The 17,681-nt window shown below is 36.7% G+C and overlaps 1 protein-coding gene across 3 annotated transcripts in view; it reads left to right on the forward strand.

The window, feature by feature from the left end:
• The window catches only part of NT5DC1 (5'-nucleotidase domain containing 1), a 131,112-nt gene that overhangs the window by 77,591 nt on the left and 35,840 nt on the right, over positions 1 to 17,681 (forward strand). For all 3 annotated transcript variants that reach the window (XM_048297804.1, XM_048297803.1, XM_048297802.1), the window contains exons 7-8: positions 7,562 to 7,736; positions 12,184 to 12,281. In XM_048297804.1, the coding sequence (XP_048153761.1) occupies positions 7,562 to 7,736; positions 12,184 to 12,281 (273 nt within the window). The remainder of the gene's footprint in view (positions 1 to 7,561; positions 7,737 to 12,183; positions 12,282 to 17,681) is intronic.

Genomic DNA, 17,681 nt, shown 5'->3' on the forward strand with positions numbered 1-17,681 from the left:
ATATTAACATAAAAACAGAAGGAAAAGAAAAAAACAAGAAAAGAAAGAAAGAAATTCTGTCTCCAGGATTTGTGTATACAAAACTATGGAAGGTCATTCAAACTACCTACATCAAGACAACTTCCTTACAAATACCATGTGTCAGCAGTCAGGGTGATGTCAGGCTGCAGACTTTGCGATATAGATGTGCTTCTCGTAAGTTTTTTTATTTGTGTTGTTTCCCTTTTCTAAAGGAAGGGATTTGCAAGCTTGGGATGAGATAGGGCAAAGACTGCAGCGTGGGTCTGACTCTGGGAGCAGTTAAATCAGCCATTTGGGAACACCAGTAAGAACAGAAAACATATGAAAACAGCCTGGATTTCTCTTTCAGTGCCCATGGACCTCAGTAAGAAGTAGGAGTAACACTACATGCAAAAGCCATGCCAGCATCTGGCTGTGGCATTGCGCTCCTAGGAGTCTCGACTGTTCTGCATCCAGGACACTGCTGTTGTGGCGGGACATGAGGCAGGGCTAACAAGAAGGAGGGTGAAGGTTAGGGGCAGACTGAATGGGGTTCTTCCAGATAGGAAATGGTGGGGGGTGTCAGGAAATGATACTTTTTAAGCTTGCTTGAAAAATTTTTGGGGAAAAGTTGTTAATAAGATAGGTTTTCAAGAAATTATGCAGCCTCACCTTGAAGCTGACTTTGGTTAGGGCCAGCCCTTAAACCTTGCACATCCATGAGGTTCTGGGCTGTCCGTCAGAGGTCTTTGGTTCTACCCCCTGCTACACAGGGGGAAGGAGGGGGTGATGTTCAGCTAAGATGTCAGAGCAGTAATACCTTCTAATTTAGACATTAGGACTTCCCTTTAAATATAGCTAAAGGTTCTGTGCTGTTCCTAACAGCCTTTGTCATGGGAACCTCACCTCAGAAAGGAAGAAGAGTGGTGGTTCCTGCCTTAAAATATCAAGCCAGTAGAAACAACATCTACTCTTAACTTCCTTAGGAAAATTTCTAGTCAATCAGACCATTTTTCGTTGGAGAGCTATCTTTAGCTACCAAAGCATTTTAAATTTTGCAGTAAATTTCTCATAGGCCACAGGAGTAGAAAATAAGTAGAAGAGGAAATGACCCATGAAATATTTGCAGAGGTGATGTTTTGTGTGTGTTCTGCTAAAATGTCTCCTTCAGTGTATTAAGTGTTTATATAGCACTGCAGCCACTATTAATCCAAGTAGTCATGTTTTTCCTAGCCCACCATGAACCCTTTCCTTATGGTCACCCCCTTGAAATTAATCAAGGTGAGCACAGAGTTGTCATCACTGGAAAATTGTTTATTATTTTAGGAAATGTGATCTATTTCTGCCTGACCAGAGCTGGATGTTGCTAAAAATACTGAGAATGTTAATGTTACACGGGCAGTAAACATCTTCTTTAACACATGGAAAAGCAGCAAATGAAGAACCAGTTGATCTTGTAGTTCCACTGGTAATATGTGATTAGTTCAAAACTCAAGTGCCCCATGCAAAGTGCTTACATTGTGATCATAAAAATCCCTACTTTTCTGAGAACACAGGAGGAAAAGTTTTCTCTTTAATTTGATTTGACATCCTAATATATGTGCCCTATTTATGGGTTTGCATTATTAGTAGAATGCAACCTATCCTTAATACTGGTTTGTTTTTCATTTCTCCTCCTATTTCCTACCTCCTCTCTTCTGTCTGATTTTTGGGGGGTTTTTCCCCGTTTTCTATCCCGTTTGTGTTTCATTTGTATATACAAGAGCAGTTTGAAAGATACTCTGTTTTATAAGCAGCTACTCATATATCTGGGCACATAAGCGAATTCTTAGCTAAAACAAGGAGAGGTTCATCAGGTTGCAAAGTTCAGCCTTGTGATGGGCAGCAATTCATTGGGGTGTCATCCTGAATTTCTGGTCTCCACTGGCCACCCCACCCATACTACTTTTTTTCCCCTCTTCTGCTTCTCTCTTTTTTCAGATGAGAATGAGCAATTTGGTACCAGAATATTAAAATCTCCTTTGTCTCCAAACTTAGTATCTTCTTTTGATGTCTGCTCCTAATAAACGAAGAAGTGTAAATAGCTGGTGTTCTTTCTGCCTGAACTGGACCAGGATCTTTAACCTTTTGACCTGTTAAGAAACAGTACAGTTTTTCTAAAGAATTTCTCAGTCTTTCTAAAGAATTGAGACAATTGCAGAAAACATAAAAACTTGGAATATTTGACATCTGTCGCGCCTCATTTTTGCTCTTATGACATTTGCCTCTTCCTAACCTCCTATCTTCTAGGACTTTCATCCTTTTATTCTCTTTTTAAAAGTTTTTAATCTCCTGGGGGAAGAAGAGAGTGATTTATCTCTTCCTGCTGCTCCCTGTTCCTGATATCTGCCTCATCCCAGGCCTCCGGAATGTAACCATATTTTGTCCAGTCATCCCTGCATCATCCTTCACTATCTTTTCTTGTCTTGCTTTATGTTAACATTTCCTTCCCTCTGTCTCTCATTTTGCTTCTGCTGCTCCTACTAGAACACACACTTCAGCTTAAACGAAAGGAAGTAAAAGCCAACTTGCCATCACCCCCTTTCTCCTCTACTTGCTTTCATTAGATGAAATTTAAGTTCTTTTGCAGAATCTTCTGTGATGAAGGTATTTTTCTTGTGTTTCTGTTAAATGCTCATGATAGTTGTTAGATTAGTTTATTTAGACAGGAGAAGAAGACAGCAACAATGGTGAAAGAAGTGTCTCTGTTCACTCTAGAAACCTGAAGTGTTGTAAGCCTACAGTGGATAGGAATAAACAATGAATATAGTTGTCTGTATCTGCTGACTGTAACATTTATTGGAATTCTACTCTGTTAATCAAATTAATAACTGTTACGTGCAAGCCGGCATTAAGACAAAAATTAGGGAAGAGCTATAAGTTCTTTCTCATGGCAGAACTATAGAGAATTTGGCTATGGGTATTAATAGGTAAGCTATCATATTGCCTTTGAGTTTAAAAGAGAGAAAAGTCACATTCCCAAATACTACTTTCATTGTAAGAGATTGGTAGTTGTTAAAGCCACTAAATACAAGCTACAAATTGGCAGCTGAAAGTTTATTTTTCTTGGCTGAATTCTAGGATTTTTTTAGCCTCATACTTCTCTGCTTAGCTAAATTGTATAAATAGCGGATAAATTATTTTTAATTTAATCAAGTAGGTGCCCCTTAGAAGCAGTGACAATACGAAGAAATACACTGTTCCTGTGTTTTAGTTCTGGGCTGAAACCTTGCCAGAAACATACCCCTTGAACATTTGCCCACTTTATAATCCAAATAACAGATAAGGGATGAAAACTGCAGTGTCCTGGCAGTGTGGATTTAGAGACACTGAGTCTAAAGGAGTCCAGAGCCAGTGGGCATGAACTGACCCTGCCAGGGAGAAGTGGTGTAATGCAGAGCACAAGAGAAATCCATAATTATTTTTTCCACAAATACATGTATTATATTAGAACATCAAACTGTATACTTCAATAAAGTAATTTTGTGACTGTAGTAGAGGAGGGTGATTGGCTTAAGGACTGGATTATTGTCTGTGCTGGAAGACATGACAAGCAGTGTACAGCTTCCTTCTGAATTTGGTCTGGGGGTTCTGCATTTCCAGCATTTCCAACTACATAATTCCCATCACAGTATCACAACTGTGTTACACACAGTTAAACTGCAAGTCAAGACAATGCAAAGAACATCCTGATTAAATTAAAATGTCAGGTAGGACAAGAAAAAACAAACTCCAAACTGGACACAAGGGAACCTCTGATAATATAGATAGAGGAAATTATTTTGCTTTGAAAATACAGCAGGACATTGATCTGATAGGAGGCTCTGGCAGGACTTTAATATGTGCTGGTTCTAGACAGTTCATTTTAATTGCTTCTATCTTCATCTTAAAAAGTGTATATTTTTTTCTGGAAGGATATTTAGTGGACTGCAAAGGCAGTCATTGTTTTTTAAAGTGCATTTGGAAGATGATTATAAATCCCTACAGAGGCTAGTTGCTAATTTGCTATTCCAGGCTGCATTTCAGAGATTTGAGATAAACTTCAAGTTGTTTAGTAAGAAGAATGGAAATTGAAAAAATTGCATTTCTTCCATGGTAACATATATGTAATAAATTCCAAAGTTGTGTATAAAATGTTTAGAGATTCAGTTTCCTGCTCCTCATCATTGGATTAAGTTTTCTCATAAAATCACAGGGGGTAAATATGTTGATTGTTATGTTGATTGTCACAGTCTTCTTGTTGCATTTTTTTTTTATTAAATACTTCTTGGTATTTTTGAGTAAGTGTTCGCACTGCCAAAGAGCCAGAGGTTACTAACGAAGGCTTTGGCATGCTTGAAGGCAACTGAAAACAACAGAGACTTTGAGGTGAAAGTCGGGATAGTTGTTTTGTTAATGTTTTGCTTTCACTGATTTGTGGGTGTGCATTTATACATGTCAATGTCCATATATGTATGTTAAGTGATATTTATAAAACAGAGAGGAATAAATGTAGCTATTTTATTTTAGGCAGTGTACAGACAGCAAACCGTCCGTTGTAAAGCTGGCAGTGACCATAAGTCCCCCACTTTGATACACTGACTTTGTGCACCAATAAAACTTTTCTAAAGTTTGCTTACAGTTCCATTTTTAAGAGTATTTTGCAATTTGGATGGCCCATAAGAATTATCAGGAAGGTATAACAGGCTAGGGACATTTCTTATTTCTCAAGAACAGTGTTATTCTGAAGAATTACTTTTTTGTTTTTCAAGAACGGAGCTGTATGACAGTTGTATAATCACTTATTACTGTTAACTCATTCTTGCTTTCCTCTGTTGGCTCTGATAAAATTATTTCTTTTCTCATTTCTCACTGGTGCTTTGCTTAATTGAGTTTTCTTCCTATTTTTATTGTTTGTTTGCTTTAGAAAAACACAGTGCAGCGTATGCCATAGTGGGAAAAAAGCTTCATTTGAAGGTTTGACATGATGCTATTTCTCCATCACATGTTAAAGCTTCCACAATTCTTTCTGCCAATAAGGTGCCTGTGGCTCTGCTATACTCCTCAAAATTGGCTCTTGCTCTGGGATAATGAGCAAGTTTTTTGGCTTTTATTTTATTTGGCTTTCAATCAAATCTTGCAAGCTTTGGTGGTTAAACTCATTTATTGGTAGGAGTTTGTAGTCCACCAAACTGTCTTCACCAGATGCAATAGTATGTTAGGAATTAAGTCAAACTCTACTTTGCTGGGCCATGCTGGCCTAATTACAGTAGAGTATGCTTTAATGAGGATTCTTCTGAGCTGCCTCTGCCTGATATGGCAGACAGCCCAGGGGCAAATTTCAGATCCCAGTGTCAAGAACTGATTCATTGCTTGTCTGCAATTAACAGCTGGGCTTCAGGGTCTGGATAGAAAGCTAGAATAAGATCCTCTTTCAGCTCATATATTGAACCCAGAGTTGTTGGCCTTTTCCAATGCAGATGTAGCTCAAAGGCCAAATATAATGGATTTGTCACGTAGAACATACTGCACAGATTATAGAGAAATAAGACAGTTTTGATTAAATTAACTCAAAGTCTTTAAATTGCACATCAAAGAATGGTCACGGACAGTGGAAGGCATTTCATAAGGAAAGAAAAATACAGTGTCCAGGAGTAAAACAGATCTTTCTGTCTGAGAGTGAAAAGAGTGATAGGTCACTGGTTATATAAATGAGCTTTGCCATCTTTATTTTAATTTCTTGAACCTCTGAGAGCTAATGACAAGCCTGCTTTGTTTGTGTGTCCCGCTTCATTCTCATCTAATGTTGTGCACTTTCCAAAACACCAAAAAAGAAAAATTGTCATAGCATAGCATATGAAATATTGTTGCTAGTTATAATATGGAGGGGGGAAAAAAAGAAGTTTATGCTCCTAGAAACTCTATTGCTCATCCCAAACAATATTCATGCCCCAGGAAAGAAGGAGGGAAAACACAACAGGAAACCTTCTTTCGTAAATCTGCTTTGTTTAATCAAAAGAATCATTGTTCTTGGCTAGCTCTCAAGGCAAATGTCATGGCATCCCATAATGCCGGCTGCAGGAACAGGCTCCTATTCCCCTAGTACACACTGTTACACAGCCTGACCTAAATACAACAAAGAACTGGAACGGTGGCCTGGTTGTGAGTTGGGAGATTTTGCTTGAGAGACTCTCCTCAGATATACTAGTCCACCTTTTTGGAAGAAATCTGTCAAGCCGTAGTACAGAATAATACATTTTTACCTCCTGTCTGGTTCCAGGGATAAGAGCCAATTTGAAACTTCTTTTGGAAGACTTTTGTTCCCTGCCATCTGTAGATGTTTGAATGTGTAGTATATGAAATAGTGTTATGTTTAGCACCCAGAATCTTTCAGTCTTTCTTTGATACTAGTGTTTCAAACATGCATGTTCTCTTTCATTAAATAGCTGAAGTTCAAGTGGTTTAAAACTTATTTTTTTCGAACTAGAGAACAGCATTACTCACATACCAGAAGGCTAAGTAATGTCTGGGATTTATTAAATCATTCAGCTAAGTTGACCACAGTTTCATATAGAACAAGTGCTGGAAGAAAAATAATCTATGATGATGTTCATTATACTATAACATACACAGACTGAGAGCCAAACACTTGGTATCATTTCTGTCTCTACAATTATTGTATTTCTTTTTAAACCTTTAACTAGCTTGACAGCCTTGGTTATAGAGAGTTTGAGCACAGAGGAAATATGTAGGTAGGTTTAATGTTAGTTTGACATCTTGGTAAAGCAGCTATGGGCTGTAACAAGATGAATATTTATTCGTGACTTTAATGAATAGGTAACTTTTACTGCCAAGTTAGTGTTCTTGCACACTTTTAAAAATCTTACATTCCAAGTGTATTTGCAAAATTCTATTGCTGTTTTATTTGGCAAAAAGAACATTATTGAAGCTCGACTTGGAACAGGGCAGTTTTTGCATCTGTTCCTAGTATTCCAAATACTTATGAGTCTTTGCCACTTTATCAACCTTTTATAGATAAAGTGCTACTTGAGAAAAATGCAAAAGTAATAAAATGGATGTTACTGATCAGTCAATGCTAATGTAAAGTGTCAGAAGTAAGTGAACAGGTGTTCTTTGGAATTTTGGGTCCTTACCACTTTCTAAACATTTAGCTCATTTTACAATCACAGGCTGAGTATCCAAAAATTGAGCAACGGCAAAAAGAAATAATTATTTCCTGCGTAAAACTATAATCTGAAATTTCTTTGCTATAAACCATTATGAGCAAAAGAACATCAAACAAAATAATTATGAAAATTCCACAGTAAAAGAGAAAAGTCATGCAAACTTATTTCTGCTACAATGAATCCTCTTGGTTTGATTGGGGGTTTTGGTTTATATTAAGTTACAGCCCGGAGAAAATTTTAAACGTTGCTTTGCCTTGTTTTAATTGTGTTGTTTGCACATAAAAGGATATTTGTTGTGTGGATTAAGTGGTTTATGAGCAAAATTGGATAACATAATTATGTTTTAATTTTTTTAGAAGACTGTGGGATGTATTTCCCAGAAGTGAAAAATCATCCAGACAAATATTTACAAAGATGTCCTGAGTCTGTAAAAAAGTGGCTGAAACAACTGAAGAATGCTGGGAAGATTCTGCTGTTAATTACCAGTTCTCACAGTGACTACTGCAGGCTTCTGTGTGAACATGTTCTTGGGTAAGTGCAAAGTCCATTTCAAATTATATCTGCCAAACAGCGACTGGAGATAAGCCTGAGTTACTGGGAAGCTAATTTGAGTTTTGTTTATGTATGGTGAATTACTTGGTTTTGAGTTTTCTGGTGGGCCCCTCTCTTGTAGATTGTTACAGGGTACTTGTGGAAAGTAGTCCATCTGTGAGCCTGTGAGCTGTATCTGACCCATAGCACACTGCATCCTTTTGGGGGCATCATAATGGGGTTGAAGATTCCAGGGAATTATTTTTTAGGCCATAAACATCATCTGATTCCTAATTTTATCATTAACTTTTGCTAGACTGTCTTATTTAAGCCACTTCCTTTCTTGCTTCTCCAGCAGTGAATGGAATTAGTAGTACTATTTAATTTCCATGCAGTAATCTGCAGGAAAAGCTTACCAATTCCTTTTCCCATTAGTGGTTTCCAAAAGATGGCTGTGCATGAGAAATGTGCTTCATCACAGCAGAAAAGATAAAACAGACAGTTCATTGCACTTGGCAACTGGTTGAGATTGTAGTTGCTGATCACAACAGCTGTTTTTAGCGTAATAAAGAACATGAGTGGTCAAGTCGAATTCAGTGAAATTCAGCAGAGCCATCACTTACACCCCTAGAAAAAAAAAAAATCAGTGATGCAAATAGTGTGGTAGGTGACAGAGTGAGACTATTAATTTATTATTAATCAAAGAAACAAAGTAGTTCAGAGTGAGACAACCTCGACTATCAGGATATGCCAGGGAACATCAGAGCGAATGCAGCAACCAAGAAGAAAACCACGGGTAAGTAAAAGACAGAGCTACCTTCCAAAACCAGTCCTGCCAGTATCACTTCTCTTTTGTACTCTCTAGGCTAAATGCTAAAATGAAGCATCAACTGTGCCAGTTCTCACTGCTTTGCATGAACATTACACTTGCTCATTTGAGGGGCAAATCTACCTCCTGACAAAAAGGAATTCTGCTTATGAGCAAGATGCCTGTGAATTAGCTATTTTGTGTAGATCTGTCTAGTTATTTCCTAAATGAAAATTTGGTACAAAAGTAAATTCTTGGCCACATATAATGATTTTGGCTTTCTATTCCTTGGTGAATAGTGTTCAGCTGTTTAAGGCAGCTGTAGAAATCCTGCTGGAAGACAGTAAGCAGGGTATCAGAACGATCAGTTGCCTTTCAAACACCAAAAAAGATATTCTACTAGAAGGATACTGCACCACTCTCTCTTTCCACAGAAGGGTAGGATGGTCTAAGGTATTTATTACAATCATGTTTTCCAGGGATTCATGCAGTGTGGCTTCCAAGTAGCTTCTGGAGAACTGAGTACTCCACTATCCATTAAACTTCACTGAAGTGGGGTTATTTTCCTGAAAATCTAAACTTTTTATTGGTTTTGTTTGTTCCAGGCTTCTCATTTCAGACTGAAAGACTCTACATACCTGTGCTGCTTTTTGCTGTACTGGAATATAGTTTAGATGCCCTCCTACTACCTCTGACATTAACTTTAATTTGACCAGGCTAACTGCTTTTTATTCTTGACATCAACACTGCATTTTATTCCTGATATCAACACTTATGAATTGCACCTACACAGTCCTTTATTAATTTCTATTCCTACTTCTTTCAGGTAATCAGTATGATACTGAGAAGTCCAAAACTGTATAGTATGAAATAAAAAACCTTTATGATAAATATGGAAAACAGAGATGCATGTGAAATTTTAGCCTCTTACTCCTAATATCCTTACCTTGTAACTGTTTAGTTTTTTGAACTTTATTAAAGAAGCACCTTTTTGACTAAGAAATTATTGTCTTCATAAAATCTGTGCTTGGAAATTCATGCTTAAGTGTATCATTTACTATTTCATGAGCAAAATATCCCAGTTGTGTTCATCTGACCAAATTGTCCTTAACTAGAAGACATTTTGGTAGGGAGAGGAAGTGTAAGAAAAAACTTCCTTTTGAAATCAAATGAGAACTGTTTCCCAGCCAGAGCACAGACATACTGCTGGGACCAGTATATAAAACATGTAAAACTAAGAAAGCAAGTGCCAGTTCATCCACACAGCAGCATCGTGGTGTGAATTTTCAGTCTTACCTAACACGAGGATGCTGTCCTCATGTGTCCAGTTAACTGAATGTTTAAGTGTTGCCAGGAGCACACCTAAATATGACTCAGTCATCCCATAGTCACTGAAGCCAAGTGTATTTCACTTTTTCAGGAACGTTAGCCACCCAAAAGTGAGGAATTTTTTAAAGCTGGTCATTTTGTTTCCCTCTGTGGTTAGTGGAAATAAACCACTGGGCATTATCCTCGGCAATTCATTCTGCATTGTAGAATTATGTCCGAAATAAGTGGGATGAATTACCTTTCAAGAATGTGGATGTTTCTCCACTGGCTCTGTCTGTGGTGTCTGAATTCAGTGTGCAATTTTTAGGAGGTCGAAGTTATGATACATGTATGAGATACATCCTACCCTTTGTGTTAGCTATTTACTGGAACCACTGGCCACTCTACCAAACACAGGCAGTAACTGGAACAGATTTGATTTGTATATAGTGTTACATAGTAACATAACACAAGGTCCCTCATAAAAACATGAGATTGAGTATGTTGTTTCAAAAAAGGCCACAGCATCTCCTCACAGAAAGCATAATTTTTCAACAGATCAATAAAAAGTTACCAAATCTTCTGAAAAACTCTTTTATCTTCTGAAAACTCTGTCTGTTTCAATTTTTTTAAACAAAGCACTTGCCACTTTTTCCACAAATCATAGAATCATAGAGTCATTTAGGTTGGAAAAGACCTTCAAGATCATCAAGTCCAAGCATTAACCAAGCACCTCTATGTTCACTACTAAGCCATATCACCAAGTGCCACATCCACACGTTATTTGAACACATCCAGGGATGGTGACTCCACCACTACACTAGGCAGACTGTTTCAATGTCTCACCACCCTTTATGTGAAGAAATTTTTTGTAAAATCGAATCTAAACCTGCTCTGGTGCAACTTGAGGCCATATTCTCTCATCCTCTCACTTGTTAATTGTTCTTTGTTGTGTTCCTGAAACGTTTGCTTTGTTTTGCGAATTCAAGCTTAACTTACCCATGGATGCATTATTTGCACCAGACCCTAATTTGAAAAGTTTGTCAATTCTTTTCACCTGAGGACAGAAGAGTCTGGCCTGTTTGCTCAGTGTCTGGAATCTTCCACATGGAAGCAAATTTTAAAAACATACCATTGTAATATTTGATAATGGTTCTCTTAAAAAGGTAAAAGTTTACATATGGTCACAAGTGGAGAAAAATTAGACAAATCTAAAATTTCATTAGAAAGGCACTTTTATTTTAAGGCTGAAATGTAATTTTGAGCACAACCCAAAAGCTGTCTCTCATAGGGAGAGTGTTCAGTTTTTGATAAGATATCTCAGTTCTATGGAAGATCATGAATTATTTGAAAGTGATAGACTTAGCTAGTTTACTTCCAGCAAACTTCCTCTACTGCTGATAGCATTTCGGTGCCTGTGTCCATCTTGGACTTGCCATCTGTGATTTCTTTTTTCCATGCAAGAGTATCCATCATTTTTTGGGTGTTGTAGGCAATGAAGTCACCTAAGCAATGAAACACTTCTAATAAAATAAAGTACATCATAGATGAGGAATGTTTTCTTATATATTATGCTGAGACATTCAAACCCATTTAAACTGATGGGATTTCCAGAGTTCAGATAACAATCTGTATATATGGACCTAAAGATCTTTGAAAAATCTGAATTTAGTGTGGGAATCAGCTGGTAGATGAAGACTCAAAGCTGATGGGTGTTTATTTGTAGTCACATGTCCAGCCTCCCTGTAACCAGCAGGGATGTAGTGAGAGCAGCCAGTGGAATCTGAAGAGGGAGTTCGGCTTTCAAAATGGTGCTTCAATTTTGGAATATGTGAAATCACACTCTAATTTTCCTTGGCTGTAAATTAGATCTCTGTTGTCTGCTAGTGGCATCTTAGGCCTGTGCATCCCTACAGATACCAACAATATAAGCACCTGTGTTTAAGTGTCTTCAGTTACTTCCTAGCCCATCACTTCACTTCATATGTTCTTCCTTGAAAAGAATATCCCTCATTTACAACTTTCTGTGCGTGTCTATGCATACGCTGCCATCTCAGATTAAAAATATATGATCTGTTACATGTTCTCCTGAGATCAAGGAACATCTTCTTACAAATAATGAGTGTTCCCCAAGATCAAAGTGTGACTCCCTTTTGACTACCTCAGGAAAATATGAATAATAGTGATACTGAACAAGCACTGAAAAAAAAAAAGGTGACAGAAGCAAGTGCCTTAAAGGAGTACTTTGTTATTTTCTTAAGTCTTAAAGAGTATTGTATGGCATTTAACTAATTTGTTAGTTCAGCTAATCACATTTACTTTACTTTCTAGGAATGATTTCGAAGAGTATTTTGACATTTTGATCACAAATGCTTTGAAACCTGGTTTCTTCTCCCATACACCAAACCAAAGACCTTTCCGAACTCTTGGTAAGTTGCAGCTGTCAGTCTCTTCTCATCTGCTTACCTCTGTGGTTAAAAAAAAAAAGGAGAAATTAAATAAAGGCGACTGAGCACTGGCAATGGGGTGGGAAGTGGACTCCTAAAATTCTGTTAAGACTGAGAAGCACTGAGAAATTAAAAATTACAGTATTGAGGACAATTGAAAGGCAGAGCTATGATAGTAATTAAAATTACGTGGGGTCTCAAATACTGCATCATTAATGAAAAAGAATGTTTTTCTTTATTGTGCTAACAGGGTCATGCACACAAAACAATATTTAGTTCTGGAAAAAAACAGCAGAAATATTTAAAGAATTTAAAGGAAATTCAGAGAACTGTACAAATAAAATTGCAAAACTGAAGGAAATGTTTTGTGATGGAAATCTGACAGCATTAAATGTGTTTACTTTGGCTAAATAATGATGGAGTAGGTGAAAAGGAAGTGCCCCTGTACTCAGTTAATATAATTAAAACAATCTGAAACACTTGGCAATGTTGTCCATAAGGTAATTAAGGTTTTAACACAAGAGGTTTATAAGAGCAGTGTTCATTGAAGTACAAATGACAATGTAACATTGCTGAAGACAGTTAATTCTTCCATATTTTGGTAAATACCTTTATGGTTAAATGTTACCTGAAAATTAATTTTATAGGCAAAATAACTTAAGTCAGCATACACTGAACCATATTTTATCATTTTATGACAGGAAAGTCAGCATTGCAGCTCAAAAGAAATTTTGCTTGTGGAACGCTTACAGTAAAACTGAAACAAGTAGAAGAAATATATATTGAAACTACATTTTAATGTTTCACATATTTATATAGGAAAATAAGTAAGAAGTATCTTAGGTGTGATTTTTAAAGGATTAGTTCAAATAGTTGCCAAGTTGACTATTTGAGAAAAACATATCTCAGAAGGGAAATTAAAACTATTTGTGTGAAAGGAGGGAGGGGACTAAAATCTTAAAGGGTGAAAAAGGCTCAATTCTGCAACCATTTGATTTAGTTTTGTATAAGGCAAACTGAAAATAAAATGTAATTCACTTTGGATTTCTTTTAAACAATCTGATTAGCCTGACTTCCTAAGGAAATCCTGCTGTGTCCCTCTGTCAGTAATTCAGCCAGCAACTTTTGAACCTGTTGGACAGTTTCAGTAAATTTAATAGACAGCCAAAAAGCTCCAAGATACTTTGACAAGGTGGGGGTTTTTGTGCAAACAAGGGCAGACTAGAGGGAGAAGACCAAGTTACTCTCTCCATTGATATTGTGTAGCACTGGCTTAATCACTACATTACACTGTAAGGACCAATTTTCATGAAGCTCTTTCTTTTTCTGCTTTCAAACAGGAACAGCATTATCTGGAGTCCTCTTATTGACTTAGTGGTTTTCATTCCGTTTATATCTTGACAATGCAACGGGGCTCAAATGTCAGTCAGTCACTCATTACATCAATACCTTATTAATGCTAAATAAAATGTAGTTTCTGTTCTGGACACCTCACTATCTAAGTAGATAAGGGACACAAACGTAACTAAAGCAATCATCAGATAAATAATTTATTGTAACTACTAACCTGGGAGTGGGGGTTTTTTTGTTATTATATTTGTATTTGAATGAAAGTAACTGGTTTCTTCTGAAAGACCAGCCACAACATTCAAAGCAAAGAATGATACACATAGGACAGGTTTTTAGAGGTGTGTTTAAAAGTACCATAGAGCTTGTTTAAGAGTACATGAAGTTTAAACTGTAAAAGTAGGGGCATTTATATGAGAAAGTGCCTGAAATAATAATACATTTCTATAATGTTTATTTTTATGCCCTCCCTCTGTGTTCCTCACAGCAGCTGAAACAGTATACGGTGAAGCTTCTGATATGTCGACGGGGAGCAGTTTTCCAGTTTTCAGAATTTTTTTTAAGGCTTTCTTTCATATCAGAACCACTGAAAATTCAAAATTTCAGTTTCCACTTTGTTTCTTCCTGTTGGCACTACAGACTTCAGGCAGAAGAGTTTGGCCATTGTGCTGCAAATCAGGGAGACAAAATTTACTTATTTTTCCTTTGAAAAAGTAAAAAAACTATAGGTGGACATCATAATAAATATTTTCTTAAAGCACAGAGACTAAACTTTTGCTAATGTAATTTAGGGAAAAAAAGCTTGTTCTAGGAAGAAATGTGTTGTAGAAAATGAACTGAAGTAATTGCTTGTCATTGCTATCCATTTTTCCAGATTTGAGTCTCAGCCATGTTCTTCCAACCATCAGTAGGTCTGAGCTGCAATAAATTCCTAATGATACCATCTTTTATTGGGTTATAAATGGACTTAAGGATAGGGCACAAAATATGGAATGTGTTCTTAATTTCAAACATCCCAAGTGTTTCATTGTGTGCTGGTGCTAAATGTTATTTGTCTATAACAGGACTTCTGCTGCAGATTTACTAGAGGAAAGGTTTTGAAGTTTACTAAAGAGAAGGATAAATTCTTTTCAGTGAATAAGTTCAAAAGGCAATTGTGTTCAGTAGGCATTTGAAGGAGAATGAGAAACAGGATGAGATGACAAAGGAGGCATTGTCTGGAAATGTGATACTGGGTAACAGCTCTGAAAATGGTTTTTTTTCAGTAGACAAGTAATTTTAGAGCCAGTCCATTTAGAAACCATGAAACATTATTTTAATTGCTCAATTAAAATTGCATCAGTATTTCATTTGAGTTTCAAGATGTGCATCATCTAAAGCAACCAAAACACTGTTTGAAAGCCTAAAAGATTTGTGTGACTGGGACACTGAAAAGCACAATAATTAATTATTTAATTTTGCATAATTGTCTTTCAAAGTACCATTCTGTTAAGTGGAGGAACAGTTTATGTGAATCTTTGCAGATTTTGGGACAGCTACATTTATTTTAACCTGGCAAAGCAGTTTTTATAATTAGGGGTAAGTTATGTAGCAAAGGATATATTTTGTGAGAACACTGCTGTACATAAAAAACCCCCAGACTTTGCTACCATAATATGAATAATCCATAATTTACTTGTTATTCATGAGGTTATATTTTCTTTTACATAGGGAAATACTTCTTATGGTTCTTGAAAGTACTAATATTATCTTGAGCTACAGGATCTAAGGATCAGGTTGAAAATGTTTGTGTAAATCCTGTGTTGACAATGAAGGATTTTCTTTGTTTTCAACAGCTACATTCAGCTTAAAATAATTTATCATTCCACTAAGGGTGTGAAGGAATATAAATAGAAAATACAGTTGTGAATTATATGATACTGCAATACATGAAGATTTCTGTAACATTTGACAGCAGAGCTTTCCCATTATCGCATCACTTTTTAATGCACATCAAATTACCAGCCTGACTGCCAGCTCTGATCATTGCCAAATATATGTTTTACAATCCAAAATTATAATTGAAATGATAAAGATAAACCTTAATTCCCTGAAAGCCTTCTCTAAGTCTGTATTCACAGGGAATTCTGCTTGGTCTTAAAGAAGGCTTATATATCTTTTATTTTCAGCGCATGCACAGCTGTCTTTTCTGATCTGGGGGTTTTTTGATAAATTGAAAATGTATTGCTGGCTGTTCAGTGTCTGAATTTGAAACACATACTTAAAAACTTATGTATAGCCTCATATATGTGTGTGTATATATCTGTATAGGCTGAAAACAATCCTATTGATGGAGTGCCAGTGGATGCCACATTTCGAAGCCTGTTTTCAGTTACACTTCCAGGCTGTGTGCCTTATTCCTGAATTGAAATTTCTGTCCATCTCAAGGTGCCTCTGCTGCAGAATGTAGCATTCTCATTTAAGAAACTTTCGGTCCTCTAATTTTTATGATGCCATTTTAACAATTCTGTGCAGAATCTTTTTTCCACTTTCAGTCTTCTTCTCTAGCCCTCTAAAAATACAAGAAAATTCTATAAGCTGAAAGGACCAATTAGAAAAGTAAATAAGGGGACAGGATATAAAACACCATACCTCTGGACTGAAGACCATTTTTGGTTATTAGGGACTTCAAGACTTCAGGAGGGGTGATCCCATGTCTGCTACTTGAGTTTTCTTTTGCCATCTTTTGTGACATCTGGGCTTGATTATGCTGGAGATGGGCTACAGAACTGGGTGGAGAATCAGGGCTGATTCTCCTGATAACTAGGTTTTGCATTTATTTTCTAAGGATATTTAGGCCTGAGGACCAGGATGAGGAAGGAGGTGTCTTTCTTCATGTGTAAGGAATTTAACTTCTTTTTAGGTTATTCTTTTTATTTGCGATTTCTGTCTTTACCACCAGAAGAATATCAAAATACTACCCTGTAAATTTTATAAGACCTTAGTAAAACTATAGAATATATATTAAAATGTGGAATTTTTAAAACATTATATAGCACTATTATATATCTCATTTAAATAGTCTTGCATTATTCACTCATTTGAAGAATATAAATGCCACCTCTAGAAAATTCTGTTAAAATTTTCAACGAAAATGCATTGAATTGAATCTACAATATAGCTCAATAGCTATGATTGTGGTATAATAGGTATCTCAGTTACTACCTCTCGCAGTGAAGGCTGCCTTGATAAGAAAAAGATATTTCTTTTTTTGTGCATCAGCCTGTGAGGTTAAAGCATGAAAGCATAGCTAGTCTTTTTTGCTATTTTAGTTGTTCCAACTATGTTTCTTACCAATCTTATCTTGCATTATATCATCAGATCTTCATATTTAAGTGTAGATTCAATTTTTAAAATAGTTTTGGATTTAGGCCTTAGCTGATCACAGATATGACAGCACATTTGTTGGTATTTTTATGCAGAAACTTGATATTTAGTGAAGAACTCACTCTCCCAATAGGAACCTGTTCTTCTGTTGCACCTGTGAATCCTTACTCAAATACATGGGTTGTGGCCCTCAGTCTGCAAAGACTGTCGTATTTCCCACATATTTGGTCTATGCCTCTAGACCCAGGCCAGTGCTGGGATTAAATTAGACTTTTTCTTCTGTTTGATGTGGATTCCCTGCACATCTTTATCACCGGAGCTCGGCTGCCCATGAGCAAGGGGGGGAAGGAAAATCTGCTGACCTGAATGCAGGGGCGCACAAGGACGTTTGTGTGAGGCAAAGATGAATTGGAGAGGGGCTGGGGGAGCCAGGTGGTGGGAAGGGAGAGCCTGGGAAGAGGCTGCGTAAGAGCAGAGTGGTGCATGGAAACATACATAGGAAAGGGATTTCACGCTGGTGGGGCTTTTTGAATTTCAGGTCTTTGCTTTTGACTTCTACCATTGTCTCAAGGAGAACTTTTGCAATAAGGCTAATATGTCAGATAGCTTAAAATGATGTACCCAGGTACTGGGTATATGTCAGATATGTCAGATAGCTTAAAATGATGT

Source organism: Corvus hawaiiensis, chromosome 3, assembly GCF_020740725.1.
Source record: "Corvus hawaiiensis isolate bCorHaw1 chromosome 3, bCorHaw1.pri.cur, whole genome shotgun sequence".
NCBI classification, from domain to species: Eukaryota; Metazoa; Chordata; class Aves; order Passeriformes; family Corvidae; genus Corvus; species Corvus hawaiiensis.